This window comes from Lactuca saligna, chromosome 7 (genome assembly GCF_052625555.1).
Source record: "Lactuca saligna cultivar CGN05327 chromosome 7, ASM5262555v1, whole genome shotgun sequence".
Classification (NCBI taxonomy): Eukaryota; Viridiplantae; Streptophyta; class Magnoliopsida; order Asterales; family Asteraceae; genus Lactuca; species Lactuca saligna.
In genome coordinates, this window is record NC_136423.1 from 14,062,139 (window position 1) to 14,079,236 (window position 17,098).

At 31.0% G+C, this 17,098-nt stretch overlaps 1 protein-coding gene across 1 annotated transcript; it reads left to right on the forward strand.

Annotated features, from left to right (window-relative positions):
* The first annotated feature begins 11,609 nt into the window (after window positions 1–11,609).
* Window positions 11,610–14,468, forward strand: LOC145006295 (glycosyltransferase BC10-like). The gene is made up of 10 exons (XM_078965388.1): window positions 11,610–12,212; window positions 12,573–12,689; window positions 12,818–12,918; window positions 13,012–13,083; window positions 13,232–13,313; window positions 13,415–13,495; window positions 13,655–13,696; window positions 13,775–13,834; window positions 13,931–14,077; window positions 14,159–14,468. Exons 1-10 carry the CDS (start codon window positions 11,922–11,924, stop codon window positions 14,294–14,296), a joined length of 1,131 nt encoding a protein of 376 aa, XP_078821514.1. The 5' UTR covers window positions 11,610–11,921; the 3' UTR covers window positions 14,297–14,468.
* The last annotated feature ends 2,630 nt before the right edge of the window (window positions 14,469–17,098 follow it).

The window sequence follows — 17,098 nt, forward strand, 5'->3', positions numbered from 1 at the left end:
CCGTGTATGAAAGATTTCCCATTCATTCTCTGTCTATAAGGAATCCACATTCTGTTAGTTTTTTTTTTTTTTTTTTTTTTTTTTTTTTTTTTTAAACACAATTATCCTCCCATATATATGCGGTTGTAGTAAAACAAAATAAACTATGTGATTTTTCATATCTTTTCTACGGTTACCTTCTTCTATCGATTATATTTTTCTCCAATCGGTATTTGGCAAAAAAAAAATCATCTATCGATCATATCTTTTCTACAATTACTGCCGTATTTCATCTCTGGCTCATCATTCTTCTACTGCTTTGGTGTATCTATCATCTTCGTTTACAGGTAAACATCTCATGTTCAATTTTTCTGCAATTAACTGTGTTCAACCATTTTTTTTATATATTTGTAATATGTGATTCATCTTTGTCTGATAGAAAATAGCATAATTTTTTAACATTTGTGCTGCTTACTACATCTCTAGTTTCTTTGTGTGAAGTATGAACAATTTTCTTTACATGCTATGTACGTTTATTGTCGTCATATTATAAAATTTATTTTCTAATTCCTTTGTAAATTCAGCAAACTAAACAGAAAACTGATTTCATTCCTTGTCCTCCAAACGCATTTCAGCTTCTAGTACATTCAGATTCCAATTCCTTCAAATTCCAATTCTTTTGACAGATTACATTCCTTCAAAAAATATTTTGCGAAACAAACATCACCAAAGTATATAAAGGATTATAAGCCAACCACCCTTATATGATGCCAATATATTATTATTTGTAAACTTTTGGCTAATTGGCTATTTGTTGTGATTGAAGAAGCGGTTAGTAGTGAGCAATCCTTGTATATCAAATGTTTGTGAAATTTCAGATAGTCCTTTGATGTTATACGGAGTTTGGGTTGGTATAAAGAGCGTCTAAAGAAGTTGTTGATCTAAGACCTAGATTATTTTTCTTTGGAATTCTTGGATGAAATGTTTCAAATTAAAAGGGTTTGGCTGGATATTAAGGGGTTGGAATAGGGATAGTCTTGAGTCTTCCATGTCTTCAATTCTTGTCAATGGTTCTCCAACAAGAAAAATTACAAATCAAAGGGCTTTTCACTAAGGAGATCCTTTATCTCATTTTCCATTTATCATTGTTATGTGCGACCTCCATATTTCTATGCAAGACGAGATCTCGCATGGAGTTTTTCATTGTGCAAAAGTAGGTAACAAATGTTTAATTATCTGTCTTTTTATAGAGATTATGCGATTTTTACCACTAAGTGGATTCTTGAAAACACTATGAGCATTATTCGAGTTCTTAGATGCTTTTATCTAGCATCCAGTTTAAAGATTAATTTACAAAAAAGTAAGTTAATTGGCATCATGGTCAAATTTGAGGAGGTTGAGAATCATGCAACGCTTATTGGTTGTGCTACATTACGTCCTCCTATGTTTGCCTTAGATTACATATAGGTATAAACATAACTCATGTAAAAGGATGGAAGGTGGTCATTGAGAAGTTTACAAAAAGATTTCAAGGATTTTTACTTAATACTTGAGCAAATAAAATATCATTTTTGAATGCATCTGGGCTCACTATTTGCCTAGTTGTTTGCTTTGAATTCCAACGGGTAGGGTCGAGGATGGAACATTGGACCGAGCTAAGTGATATCCATCCATTCTAACCAAAATGATAAATAGAAAGGGGAGTTGGATGTTACAAGAATTTATTCCGTTGCTTCATGACAATAATTTATTGTTGCGATACTTTGGTTGTAAGGGATATTCCAACTAAATGGAACAACTTTGTTCTCATTAAGTTAGATGTGTTGGCTACTCAAGTGAACTTGGAAAGGATGATCTCATTGCTCTATTGTGTTCTGTCTCGTCTTCTACACTCCACGATGGGTTTGGTCTTTGGATGGTCCGGGAGACTATTAGATTGTGTCTATTTGTGCTTTCATTGATAAGCATGTACTGGTGTTGTCTCCCATTCCTACTAGATGGTCGGCTTAGTTCCGGTCAAAGTTAATGTTCTAGCTTGGTATTTGAGTTTAGACAAACTTCCTTGCAGGTGTTATTTAGATAGAACGGGGTTAGATATTCCTTATTTTTTGTATCCGGATTGTGATAATGGTGTTGAAAAAGTCTCCCACTTTATTTTTTGTTGCCCTATTGCTAGTGCTCTTATCAAGTAGCTGGATGGTGGAGTATTTCCATCCCCATGCTGACTTATTATGAATATTGAATTTCCAGATTTCTTTATTTTAGTTTTGCAGGCTTCTTTGAAAGAGTTTTTGAAGGTTGTTTTTCTTACGATGTGGTGAGCCATTTGGAGCTTTAGAAATAACTTTTTTTTTGAACTGAAAGATGAAATTTATTAAAAACCCACTAACAAGAACCTAGAAAAAATTACATAGAAGTACAAGCCATTTTGGGAAAAGACAACCAACAATCCCAAGATAATCAATATTTGCTATGCCTATTGCTAATCCAAAAGTAGGAAAAATAATGAGTGTTATAAAAAATTTCATATTTTCTAGGGTTTATCTTTCCAAAGACAAGATTATTATGAAAATGCCAAATGCTCCAAAATGCAACTCCTATGATCAGTGCATGAAAATTATTCTTAGTCTTCGCATCACGGACTATATAATCATCACAAATCAATAAAGAATGCACTAAAAGGGAATCCGGGGTCGGAGCACCCCCTCCCCCCACCACAAAGCAATCATATTCCAAATTGGAGCCAATAACGTGCACGAAGAAAAAGATGTTTAGAAGACTAGCCCGTTCGAGAACACACCGAACAAAGAACTAAATCGAGATCAATTCCTTTGTCTTAAAGTCGTAAAAGAGACGAAATCCTATCATTAACAAGCCTCCAAAGTAAACATTCACTTTTCTAGGAATTAAATTATTCCACCCGGTACAAATTAGAGCTGATCCTAACAAAAAAGAATCCAAAAAAGTTCTTGTAGATGAAATCGAGAAACACCCATAAATCTCTAAATCCTAAATGTAACAATCTGGGACATCCAACATAATCACCTTGTCAAGCTTAGCACATAACTTTTATGTTCCCTCCCAAATGCCTTCAAAATCCTTTATCTAGAATACTCATATGCAATAAGAGCATAAGGATCATGTTGTAACACAAAAAGTCTAGGGAAGTAATCATTAAAAGTAACTCATCCAACAAAGTATCTAGCCAAAATCGAGTATTCAACTCGTCTCCTACATTAACATGGAAATCATCTACCAAGTTAATGCCTTTCTCCTTTAGATGATCCATAGCTTTGTAATTATTGACCCAAGGGATTAGACCACCAAAAGGATTCGAGGGTCTAACCTCAACCATTCTAACACCATGTATACCTAAGATAACTCTAGCCTATAAACAAATCGGATTTTGTTTTAAAAAAACATCAATGTCATTTAAATAATAAAGCATGGTTATAAGAAGACAAGCTACTAATACCAAGACCTCAAGCTTCCATAGAAAATAAAACACGATTCTAAGCAATCTAATGTAACTTTTTTCACCAATATCTAGACCCAAAAAAAGTTTGGCCCGCGAAGATTCCAACATCTTGATAATTACATCAAGCCCCTGACATGTAATATATAGCCAAGCTACTTATTACAACCTTGGTAAGGGTTAACCAACCTCGAATAGAAAAGTAATTTTTCCCTCCAAAAATTGAAGTTTCTCCATAAATCTATCAATCACTAGTTTCCAAGAAGCAATTCTATTTATGTTTCCATCCACTATCATGATCAGGAATCTAGGTTACAACTATAAAGCCATAAGCAGAAAAATAATCAAAACAATTCAATTAATTAGAGAACATGCAACCTAGTTTGATCTATGTCATTCACATATAACAACATAATATTATTACTAGCAAACAAAAATTTCCTATGAATAACCTAATTCATAAGATAAGAAAAACCAACCTTTAGATTGTTATTGTAAACAATCTTGTATCCTTCTTCTTCAAAACTTTGACAGCTAGCACCACAAGCGTTGTGCCTCTGATGGTTCACACCCAAGGCTAGCAACTACGGATTATTGTAGAAGGAGGAGGAGATTTTCGGCCAAATTTCCATTAGGTTTAGGAGTGCCGAAATTGTGAAGCCTAAGGCGCTTTATATAGGTGATGTAGCTTAGAGCCAAAGCTAGGGTTTAAGGGAGGAAACCCTAATCCCTTTGCTTGGTGACCAAGCAGCCCACATGCCTCCATCCAAGAACCTTTGGAGGAAATTTCTAGGCCCTTCCTAGAAGATTCCATCCAACCTCTTTCAAGGACGTTCTAGAACCTTTTCCTCAACTATCAATAAATTACCAAACAACCCCTGCACTATTAGATTAATTCAATTAATTCCAATTAATTTCTGATTAATTATTAATAAAATCCCATAATTTCTAATTAATATATTATTTTCATAATATAATTAAAAAATTATATATTTGAATTTATTAATCAAATAATAAATCATTCTCTCTCTTTCTCTCTCCAAAATAATCCTATCCAATTGCCAGCTTTGAGGGCAACTTAAAAAGACTGTGCTACTATCAATTCAAATTTATACCAATTATAGTTATGGGATTAGACACCTAATCCAACATTCTCCCACTTGGATAAGTCTAATAACTATAACTGCTAGTATAATCTTCCAAATTGATTAGCAAATTATAACTGCTAAAATCCACCGTCGAACTCTGACCCAGTTACATATCTTAAGATAAGTGATCATATAATCCTCCGTTCTGCAAGATATCATGCGGACAAATGACATGGAACAAAATCAATCTCATTGACCAATACTTTGTTTCTCGATTTCTGATTTGTAATGACAATGAACTACTAATCGAACACATCAATTTAGTCTTGGTCGGGCCCAACACTATAAGTCAACACCAAATCATCGAAGGCCCAATATATCGCTTTTCCCATTAAGGAAAAGGAACATTTAAAATTTGACTTATATTCTTGTGATATTTACTCACTAGTCATGCACAAACAAGATGTGAATAACCATGTAACTTAGCTTCGTACTCTTGATGTCATTTATCATCTCCTTTTAATGTGTTGGTTAACCACACACACTCCATTAATCAACGATAGTTCGAGACACCCATTGCCACTCTTTGTTAGTCACTATTAGTGTGTCGATTAACCACACACACTCCAATAACGAATTATAAAGTACAATGTGAAATTTCATGGGTTAGCATACAAATTCACAGTTTTCCTAAAGTAACAAAGATTTGGGAATTTTAATAAAAAAATGCTTAGTTACTTTTACTTGCATTATACTTATTAATGAGAATTAATTTGTTCTATCAAACTCGTTTAGCTAACGATCCTACACCATACAAGGGAGCGGTGGGTAAGAGTGGATACCCAATGACGGTCATTTTATAGTCCACTTCCTTAAACTTTCCATGTAGTATGGCTTTGTTAATGAGGCGTACTAGCGGGTCGACTGACTTGGTCTTATACATGTAGTAATATTAGACTATGATTGTTACATATATTATAAGTGTGTATTTTAAAATTTTCAACATACTAAGGTTTATAATAAATTTCGGAAATTAAAACAATTTAAATTTAAGATAAACCAAATATTATTTGACATTAATCATTAGGTTCCATTAATATCAAAATTAATTATTTAAACATTTAAAAATTCATCATATTAATCACCACACAATTAATCAAGTCAAAGATTAATCTCCTAACTTTTATGCTTTTATATTATCATCATATATATACCAAAATCGGATTTGGGGATAAGATATAGCAAGTATTTATCATATAAAAGCTGTTAAGGCAGATTTGGTCCATATTTTCAGATCTGACTGATCTCATGTCGTGAGCTTCATGAATCATGTCATGAGTTGCGACTAAATCAAAACCTGGTTTCTTTTCTGATTCACCAATATGCAAATACATGATAGACAACCCTAGGTTCTGATACCACTGATGGGGAATCGAGGTTACAATTATAAAGCCATAAGCGGAAAAACAATCAAAACAATTCAAATAATTAGAGAACATGCAACCTAGTTTGATCTATGTCCTTCACATATAACAACATACTATTAATAATAGCAAACAAAAATTTCCTATGAACAACCTAATTCATAAGATAAGAAAACCCAACCTTTAGATTGTTATTGTAAACAATATTGTATCCTTCTTCTTTAGAACTTTGGTAGCTAGCACCACAAGTGTAATAATGCCTTTGATGGTTCACACCCAAGGCTAGCAACTAATGATTATTAGAGATGGATGAGGAGATTTTCAGTCAAAAGTCTCTTAGGGTGAAGAGTGCCAAAATTGTGAAGCATAAAGCTCTTTATATAGGTGAGGTGGCTTAGAGCAAAAGCTAGGGTTCAAGGGAGGAAACCCTGATCCCTTTGCTTGGTGACCAAGCAGCCCACAGGCCTCCATCCAAGAGCCTTTGGACGAAATTTCTAGGCCCTTCCTAGAAGATTTTGTCCAACCTCTTTCAAGGATATTCTAGAGCCTTTTCCTCAACTATCAATACATTTCCAAACAACCCTTGGACTATTAGATTAATCCAATTAAACCCAAATTTAATTCCAATTAATTTTTAGTTAATTATTAATCTAATATCATAATTTCTAATTTATATTATTTTCATAATATATTAACAAATTCTATATTTCAATTTATTAATCAAATAATAAATCATTCTCTCTCTCTCTCTCTCTCTCTCTCTCTCTCCCCTAAAAAAAATAATCATATCCAATTGCTAGCTTTGAGGGCAACCTAATGAACTATGCGACTATTAATTTAAGTTTATACCAATTATAGTTATGAGCTTAGACACCTAATCTAATATGGAACACCAAGATACAAAAAAGGAAGCCAAATAGCACTAAACACAATCATATCAGCAACCACTTACATATAAGAAAATTGAACTCCAACTCCAATTAATTTACTTTTGAGTAGATTAATTTTGATACCCGAAACCAATGTAAGACATTAAGAATATGTATGATTTTAGGCATATCCTCCACCTCCCAAATCACATAAAATAATGAAGATGAGAAAGTTCGAAGTATGAAGAACCAATTCTAATACCTGTAAAGAATCAACTTTGCTTGCTTCTGCCAAGCCTACATGCAATCCTTCCATTGCAAGAACAAATAAAGAAGGAGATAATGGATCTCCCTGACGAAGGCCCTTATTACATATCAAACTCAATTGTAGGAGACCTATTAATGAGCATAGAAGCTCTAGTGAAGCTTACCAAAACTCTAATCCAAGAATACCACATACGACTAAAACCCTCTTTAATCATTTCATCAAGAAAATCCCAAGATAAAGAATCATAACCCTCTACAAAATCAACCATGAAGACCATGAGATTTTTGTTTACTACCTTAGAATGAGAAATGATCCCATTTAATATTAAAGGTCGATCTAGAATCTAATGACCTTTAATAAAGATGATTGTTCTGTAGTAATTACTAGATTAATAACCACAACTAAATGATTAGCTAAAAGCTTACCAATGATTTTATATTGGCAACCTATAAGACTAATAAGTCGAAAATCAACATTATATTTCAAATTCATGATTTAATGAATCATATCTATAAAAAAGGAATGACATCCTCTTGGTATACTCTTACAGTTCCGAAAACACCACACCAATCTATGAACATCATATCTAACATCCTCCCAATATTAAAAAAAGAAAAACCCCATCACGACCAAAGCTTTATTACTATTACAATCCCAAACCGCAACCTTGTGTTCATTCGTAGTAAACTGAGCATCAAGAGACATAACTAGAGAAATAGAATAATTATGAAAGCTCTCATTAATAATAGAAGGCTGAGCTCAATAAACTTTGGTTAACCTTGAATGAAAATGAGATCAAAACTCCTCTTTAACTGCATTTGAGTCTTTAACCCAAACTCCATCAATCATAATACCCTGTATATCCACTTGTTTTCTCTTACGATTAATCGAAGCATGAAAATATTTGGAGTTTTCATAGCCCTCAATCCCCTATCTGATTTTTGCTTTTTGAGCAATATCAAGATTTTCCAAATGTTTTATATTCGTCAACTGTTTCAAAGACCGAACCCACTTTTACACATTTTTCTTAAAAATAACCATGTCATTAAAATCACCCCGAATGTCCAATGAATCTTTCACCACGTTGTCAAACTTATCAAGCTAGTGAAACCACTGTTGGAGCTATGTTGGAGCCTGGGGTAGCCTGTGTTACCCTTCAAAAAAATCTCAATTAGTGTAATTTGTTTTTTTGGTTTTAGTTTACGTTGCTAATTCTCGAGAACTATATGCTACCCCTTATCCCAACATTTAAACTCCAAAATCCAAAAGGCTAGAAGCCTAATTGTGAATTATTTGGGCTGAGTCAAAATATGTCGTTGAAATCGAAGGAGCGGGAGGACCCAAGGAAATCATGACAAAATCAAGGAACAAAAATATAAAATCGTTGCTTCCCACATTTAGAAGAACACAAACTCGTTGTAAGCATGCGGTGGAAGAACATAGGACAGAATGAAAAAAATCGTTGGATGTTTAGAGATCCCAACCTCCAAAATCTAGATCTTGAAACAAGTAAGTTTCCAATTTTTTCTTTGAAGTTAGAAAGTAGTCATGTACTTGACTACTTTACTAGGTTTCTACTGAAATTAACATGTACTCAGAATTCCATACTTCTTGTTGAACAGTTGAAATTAGGTTTCCATGGTCTATATCTTGAAATTAGGTTCCATTGACATTAGCATGTACTTTGATGGTGTTCAATCACATATTGTTTCTGCTCATCAAATCTACTAGTTTGGTCTTTTGAGCTATATAGGATATTTGCTAATTAGTTTAGTTTGTGTTTGCAATTTAAATATATATGTAGCTTGGTCAAAGCTAATATATGGTCGTCACTCTAAATTGAAATATAAATGCTAACTAGTTGAAGTTATTCTATTAAAAGTAACATTCTTAGTTTAAATCCATAAAAAAGACAAAAATCCCTTCCCCGTTTAACCCAAAACCATTTAACCCAAACCCGAAAAAGAATCATATTATATATTACGTAATAAAAAGTTGAGCTACCTTGAACTTTTGTTCTGGATGGATCCGCCACCGGTGAAACAATCGAAAATGAGAAGGCCATAATCCAAAATTTGCTCAAAAAGCAAAATGTCATTGTGATCAGGAATATGCTTAGATACAACCAACACAGAAAGATTTGCAAAAAAGTCATACGAACTTTCTAGCATAAGAAAATGGGTTGGCTAAAAAGACACTTCATCTTACCATATAGACACCCTAATTTAATTTTGAAATATTTTTATTAGTTGAAATTGCATTTTTTTTCCGAAAAAACTGATTAAAAATAGTTAATTATAGGTTGACTTTTTAAAAAGTGATAAATGGAGTGTCCAAAGGATGTCTTATTAGCAACACCCGAAGAAAATGGTCCAATTTGCTCATGTTGGTACCCCATTTGTTAGACGAAGTAAATGAAGGACTGCCAAAAGGAACATCTACTAATGTCTGAATGGAAAATATATTGGTTAAACACCCAAGCCTCTAAATCATTAAATACAGAACCAAATATCTTTGAAACAGCTCTCACAACATTAAAATCACCCATTAGAATAATTTTGCAATCAATTTTAACGAAAAATCGCATAAGAGACTGCCAAACAACTCTTTTCCACTACAATTCTTGAGGAAACAACCTTTTGTTTGGGAAGAGGAAGTTGAAAATAGTTGATCTTTTGATAGAACTATGACTCGATCATTCTTTGACTTCATAAAGTGTTTAATTGCTATTAACTGTTGTTTTGTAGTTGCTTTTAGTCTAGCTTCTTGATAGTTAGTTAGTTAGTTTTTTTTTTTTTTTTTTTTTTTTTTTTTTTTTTTAAATTAATTAATTAAAATTATAACAAATATCATCTTTCCATATTTTTTAAACTAAATCATTAATACTATATTAGAAATATATCAAATACAATTAAATTGAATGATGATTTGTCATAATTTTAATGGATAGGAATAATTGTAGGAATAAAAGATAAGAAACAATTTAATTTCTTAATATAGATCTCATTTTCTGTTTAAAAAAGTGAAATCGAAAGGGATAGACGTGGACTCCATTTGTTGTCCGATTTGGGATGACTAAAACGAGATGATCGACAATCTTTTGATTTCTTGCCACACGACTTTTTCTATTTGGGTCAAATTAGTAGTTAGTGGTAGATTGATAAACCATAATTTACTTCGGTTAAAAGATGGTCAATTGTTGAAAGTTAAAAGAAACACAAGAAGAAAGGCATATACAATTTACTTATCCTAATAACAAACGAAACACAAGAAGAAAGGCATATACAATTTAATTATCCTAATAACATTTTAAATTTCTAACTTGTGATGAAACCTGAATTCCACTTTCAACAAGCCATCTCTGACTTTTACTTTCATTTTGCGTTTATATTTGTGTTTTGCACTCAAAATTGTAATAGGTTTTTGAGAATTTAAGGTTTTGTTTATGTTCTTAATGTTATAAGATGAAATAAAATAAAATAAATATAAATACTTTAACAAACTGACATGTTAATGGAAAAATTAATTTGTTTTTACCTTCTCTTTCTATTTATCTTCTTATTTATATAAAAACCATGACATTGTGAAATCTGTTAATTCTCCTTTTTAATCACCTCTCTTGATTTTGCCATTTGTTTTGATCGTAGAAAGATGAATAGTAAAAAAGTAGGAGTGTATTTGATTTCTCTATATTAATATTATGTCAAAAATTTCAACAAAAACCTATCTATTATATTAAAAATGTAGGTGGGATGGACTAATTTAATTAAACCAATTGAATCTCTTAACCCACTCAATTCAATCTCTAGATCTTATTCTTTAACCAAGTCAATCTATAAATCTTATACAATTTTAAGAAATCACTCAATCATTATATAATAACGATGTGATTTAATATAAACAATTTATTAATTTAATATATGTTATTAAATATAAAATATTATCTTACTATTGATATACTTTTAAAATGATCATTTTAATACATTTATTTGCTAGTTCAAATAGTATGTTAAATCCAAAAACATAAACTAAAATATAAAACAAACTTAAAAAATATATTTAAATACCATTTTTCAAAATAATAAAAAATGTTTAAATATTCTAAATGTAGAACAAGTCAAATAAAAAAATTATCAAAAGGATTTTTTATTATAAATTAATTTTTTCAAAATAAGTGGTTTTTAATTAATTAATATAAAAATTACATTACAATTAAGTAATTTATTAACTAATCAATCATAACTCTTTAAATTTTTTAATACTAAATCAAAAATCACACTTAGTTTTATTTAAATATAAACTGTATATGGATGTTGCTGAATGACATGATTCTAATATATTTTTATTTTATAATATGATTCAAAATAATTACAAAATTATATATCAATTTAATATAAGTATTTTTGTTTTATAGTAAATGTCTTATTATTTTTAATTAGTTTAATATTGTAATATTAAAAAGTAGTTAAAATTGTTCTTGTTAAACAGTGTGATTCCAAAGTTCAAACAACATTTGAGTTACTATGTGCAAATCTAAAACCTCAAATTCTTTTAAAACCCGTTCCAAGCGTGATTATCGATCAGCTGATTCTTTGGTGGGCGGTTTGTACTTTGTATTTCACCATAAAGACGTCTGAATTTTTTTTTTAGAGATTCACGCAGTACACACGTTCTCACATCTCCATTAAAGTTTTCCCATCTCCATTGAAGTACCCATTAAGTTTTCCCCAATTCTTCAGTAAGCTACGTCTATGGTCTATATGCACATCTGACATCACCATGAATTTACCCTAAGAAGCGGAGATACCAGAAGAAACTATGATGAAAAGAGCACCACCTGTTTCATCTTCATTGTTTTCAAAATCCCAGAATTTGTGGCTTATTTGGAAGCTTTTGATTATTCTGAGCATCATTTTTTTAGTTATGACACTTGCGCGGATTCAGTTTTATTATGATACTTCCCCACAGTCTTATTCGGGTCGAGTTCATCGGCGATCTCAGCTTCCGATGATCGATGACGAGGGTTTTGAAGGAAACCCTAGAATTGCTTACTTGTTTCTAGTCCGTCGCGATCTGCCCCTTGATTTCCTCTGGCAAAGCTTCTTCGAGGTTAGTGCTAAAAACATTTCTGTACTGTTAAATCATCCATTAATCAGTTGTCATCATCATCTAATCTCATTCTTCGTTTCTGTATCATTTGATTGGATTTAAATAGGGTTAATCAGATGAAGACTTAGCTTGATTTAATCAAAATTGAATTACTAAAAATGTAAACGAATCAGGGGTGTTTATATGCACTCTTCGAAAGCGATTATAGCAAATTGAAGAATGTGTTTAATCTGAACACCCAAAACTTCATTGATAGCTAGTAATTTAAGTTCGAACACTTCCATGGATCATACACAGATCTTAAATTGCTGGGATTTGTTCTCTTGTCCATATATCCATAGAGTAATAACATATGTGCAGAATGCTGATGCAGCGAATTACTCAATTTATGTTCATTCAGAGCCTGGTTTCATACTCGATGAAACCACCACAAGGTCCAGCTTCTTCTTCAATCGACAGTTAAGCAACAGCATCAAGGTAATCAAAGATTCCTCTTTATATTTCTTTCTAAACGTTCTATAAATTCTTTATCTTTATAATCATCAAATCAATAGCATTCAAATTGTCTCTTATCTTGTGAAATGATTTCAGTGGTGATGTTGCAGGTAGATTGGGGTGAATCAACCATGATTGAAGCCGAAAGATTGCTTCTTCAAGCAGCTCTTGAAAATCCATCAAACCAGAGATTCATTCTCTTATCAGACAGGTAAGTATATCCTTAAAAGCCTGTTGTTAACTTGTTATAGTAGCTATAGTTACAGCAAATCAGAGTAAATGACAATTTTACCCTTTTCCGCAGCTGTGTTCCCCTCTACAATTTCACCTATATTTACAACTATCTCATGGGCTCTTCTAAAAGTTTCGTGGACAGGTAAGTGGGCAACCATCTCTTGTAATAATCCCTCATTTTAAAATTTAAATTAAAGCTCTTTTTTTTTTTCATTGTATAAAAGGGTATTTAAGTAATTTTGCTCTGGTATGTGTATTGATGATGTTGGGTTTATGTTCTTGTGTTTAAGCTTTCTTGATATGAAAGAAGGTCGCTATAATCCTAGGATGTCCACTGTTATTCCAATGAGGAAATGGCGAAAAGGCTCACAGGTTAATTATATTTTTCATTTTTAATATTATTATAATATAAAACTGTATGCAAATGTACATATTTTTACACATTTATTGGTTTTTTAAAATGAAAATTTCAGTGGACTGCTTTAATTCGAAGCCATGCAAAAGTTGTTGCATATGATGACGTCATATTTCCTGTTTTCAAGAAGTTATGTAAGGTAATAATACATCTTTTATATTACAATGTTTTTAATTTTTAATGTTAATTATTATCTTAATTCTTATTGTATGATATAAATTATAAACGCGAAGAAAACCAAAATTTTATTTTGCTCTATCTATTTTTAATTTTTACTAATTTATTTAATAAATTTCAGCGACGTCCTCCCTTAGATTCAAGTAAAGGAAAGCAAAATCTTGTAAGTTACACTTTACACCCTGTTCTTTCTACATTAAATAAAAAAAGAAAAATGTTAAGATTCTTTTTTCTTGGATAGAAACTTCAGAAGCAGCATAATTGCATTCCCGATGAGCATTACGTGCAAACATTACTAGCGGTAAATAAACATATTTTATTTTTGTTATAAATCTTTATTTTTTAAAATATTGAAATAAATTTTTATTTTACATTTTCATTTTTGTCAAATTTCAAGATGAATGATCTAGAAGGTGAGCTTGAACGAAGAACAGTAACATACACTTTATGGATCCAATCCGCCACAAACATGGAAACAAAAAGTTGGCACCCCGTAACTTATAATTATGCAACTTCTAACCCTCAACAAATAAAAAATATCAAGGTGAACCTTTTTTTTTAATGAAGGACTTTTAGACCCAAGTTAAATAAATATAACTAAAATTGACTGATTTTAATAATGCAGGGTATTGACCACGTGTATTATGAAACTGAACATAGAACAGAATGGTGTCATAGTAATGCAATATTAGTCCCTTGTTTTTTGTTTGCTCGAAAGTTTTCAAGAGATGGAGCTATGAGGCTTTTGACCCAAGGAGTGTAGTGTAGGGGGTAATTATTTATATTGTTATTTAAAAAAAATATTGAGATTGGATAGTAGGTTTTTATTATAGGTATACAGGGCATAGATAGTAAGAGTTGGTATTTTTTGTACTAATGAAAGTTGAATGATGTTTGTTTGTTTGTACAAATTTGAAACTTTGTTACTCTCTTAAGTAATTTTCTTAATTATTAGTGCATTAGCTTAATGCACTTTATGCCTATATTATATACATTCTCATTTAGGCCATTATGATCACCTCTTTGTATTGTACAATGTATTTCCTTGATATTAAGACATGGAATGGTTTAAGTTAGACTTGTTGGTAAAAATGTGGATATATAATATGACAATATGACACTACAACACAATCTTTTCTCAATATGATTTTTTTTAAAAAAAGTATACAACTCGATATGTGTGGACTAGTGAGTTAGACGATAAGTATTTAGATTCGAATAGATTTATTTCTTCTAATAAAGCCATATTTAAAGTTTCTTTTTAAGCTTGTGGACAACAAACATATTGACCTACAATTTAGTACTTTCAATTGGGATAATGACTTAATAGGGTAAGATATTTTTTAAAATGTACACATTTAGTTTTTTTTTTTTTTTTTTTTTTTTTTTTTTTTTGGTAAAATAAACCTTTATACTTTATTAATATGTACACATTATGTCATTTTCACCGGATTTTATAGATTTTGCTGACGTGGAAGGGTTTATTTTACAAAAAAAAGGACTAAATGTGTACATTTCAAAAAGTATCTTATCCTATCAAGTCATTTTCCCTTTCTTTTATTTTGTTGAAATGAAATATCCAGGTGGCAGGCATCCACATATCCACAACGAGATTTTTCCAAATTTTATTCATCATGAAAAAGAAGGAGAACCCCCGATCTCCGATGACTCCTTTATGTGTTCCTACACATCACTGGTAGCAAGGAATAATGATGGAAAAAACAACAAGGTCGAAGGGGGAGGCAGGAGGAAATAGAGACGGTAGTTGGCGGCGAGGAGCTGCTCTGGTAGCACCCTTGTCGATTCTTTCTTCTTTTTCTGGCAACATATCTTAAAGATGGAGGCAAATAGAGACAGGTCAGAGAAACACAACAGGTAAAGGGTGTTTGGCTTTTGATGTTCGACCGGAAGGAAGAGAGACGAGAAAGAGAAGGGTCGCCGCCCTTTTCTTGTTGCTGGAGGATCACCCACCTTCGGTGACTAAGCTAATTAATTGCTATTTAGTGTCACTTGTGTTTCCACATCAACAAAACCTGTAGAATCCGGTGAAAAAGACTTAATATGTACATATTAATAAAGTATAAAGGTTTATTTTACAAAAAAAAAAAAAAAAAAAGAATAAGGACTAAATGTATACAATTCAAAAAGTATCTTACCCTATCAAGTCATTTTCCCTAAAAGAAGATTCGTATATGACCGGTATACCGGGTATAGCCAGTCACAAGGATTGCATTGTTACAGAAAATAAAGTATAAGGGTTTATTTTACAAATAAATAAATAAAAACTAAATGTGTACATTTCAAAAAGTATCTTACCCTACTAAGTTATTTTCTCCTTTCAATTCTAATGTTTCTAGTGTGCATTAGTAAGCATCATTTATACCTACTCTGGGTGGAATTAAATATTATTTCTTATTTTTGGATAGTTTCTCATTTTCTATAAGTTTATATACTTCTTCAAAGAGTCGATTTATTCGTTAAATTTCTTCATTTTGTGTTTTGTAAAAAAACAGAATTTATCCGTGAAATCAAGCCCTTCCGATATCAAATTACTAGGCGAGTCCAATGCTTTTCGTGTGGATATAATTATCTAGTTATAATGATAACAAATATATTTCCTTAAAATATGTGTCCTTTCTATTAGAGAAATTAAAATGCTTCCTATTTTTATGTTTACAAATGTTCTTATCCAATAAAATTATGACAAGTGTCATAATTTCATACATTTTTAACTAACTCATTAAGACTATAATTGGAATTTATCAAATAAAATTAAATTTAATGACGATTTGTCATAATTTTAGTGGGTAGTAATAATTGTAGACATAAAAAATATGAGGTAATTTAATTTCTCTTTCCAAAAATTTAAATTGTTTCCAACTTTTTATGCCTACAAATGTTCTTATCCAATAAAATTATGACAAGTGTCATCATTTTATATTTTTTTAACTAACTCATTAAGGCTATATTAGGAATATATCAAATAAAATTAAATTTAATGATGATTTGTCATAATTTTAATGGCTAGTAATAATTGTAGGCATAAAAAGTAGGAGGTAATTTAACTATTTTTTATATACCAAATCAAAAGGTTGATATAAATTATTACCATAATACAGAACCATATGATAAAATATAATATTATTTTTAAAGTTGGATATATATATATATATATATATATATATATATATATATATATATATATATATATATATATATATATATATGAGCTAGGTTATTTTGTTTCTTACATCTATTATGTGCCTATAGACACAATTCTAGGCCAATAGATAAATAAAATCAATGGTCATGATCTGGGGGTCTACGATATTACAATAGGGTAACATGTACCATATAATTACACAAATTTCAGCAAAATGGTGCTTGGTCAATTAACCTATTAAAAAAAGGAAATTTTCGAATTTTAAGGGATAATTAATTTCCTTTTATTTTAAATATGATTTTTTTAAATTAATTCAAATTTAATTCTAGTAGAATTTCTAATACTAACCGATTTTATTCTGTCATAATGATAGAGAGTCAAACATAAACTAGTAAATATATT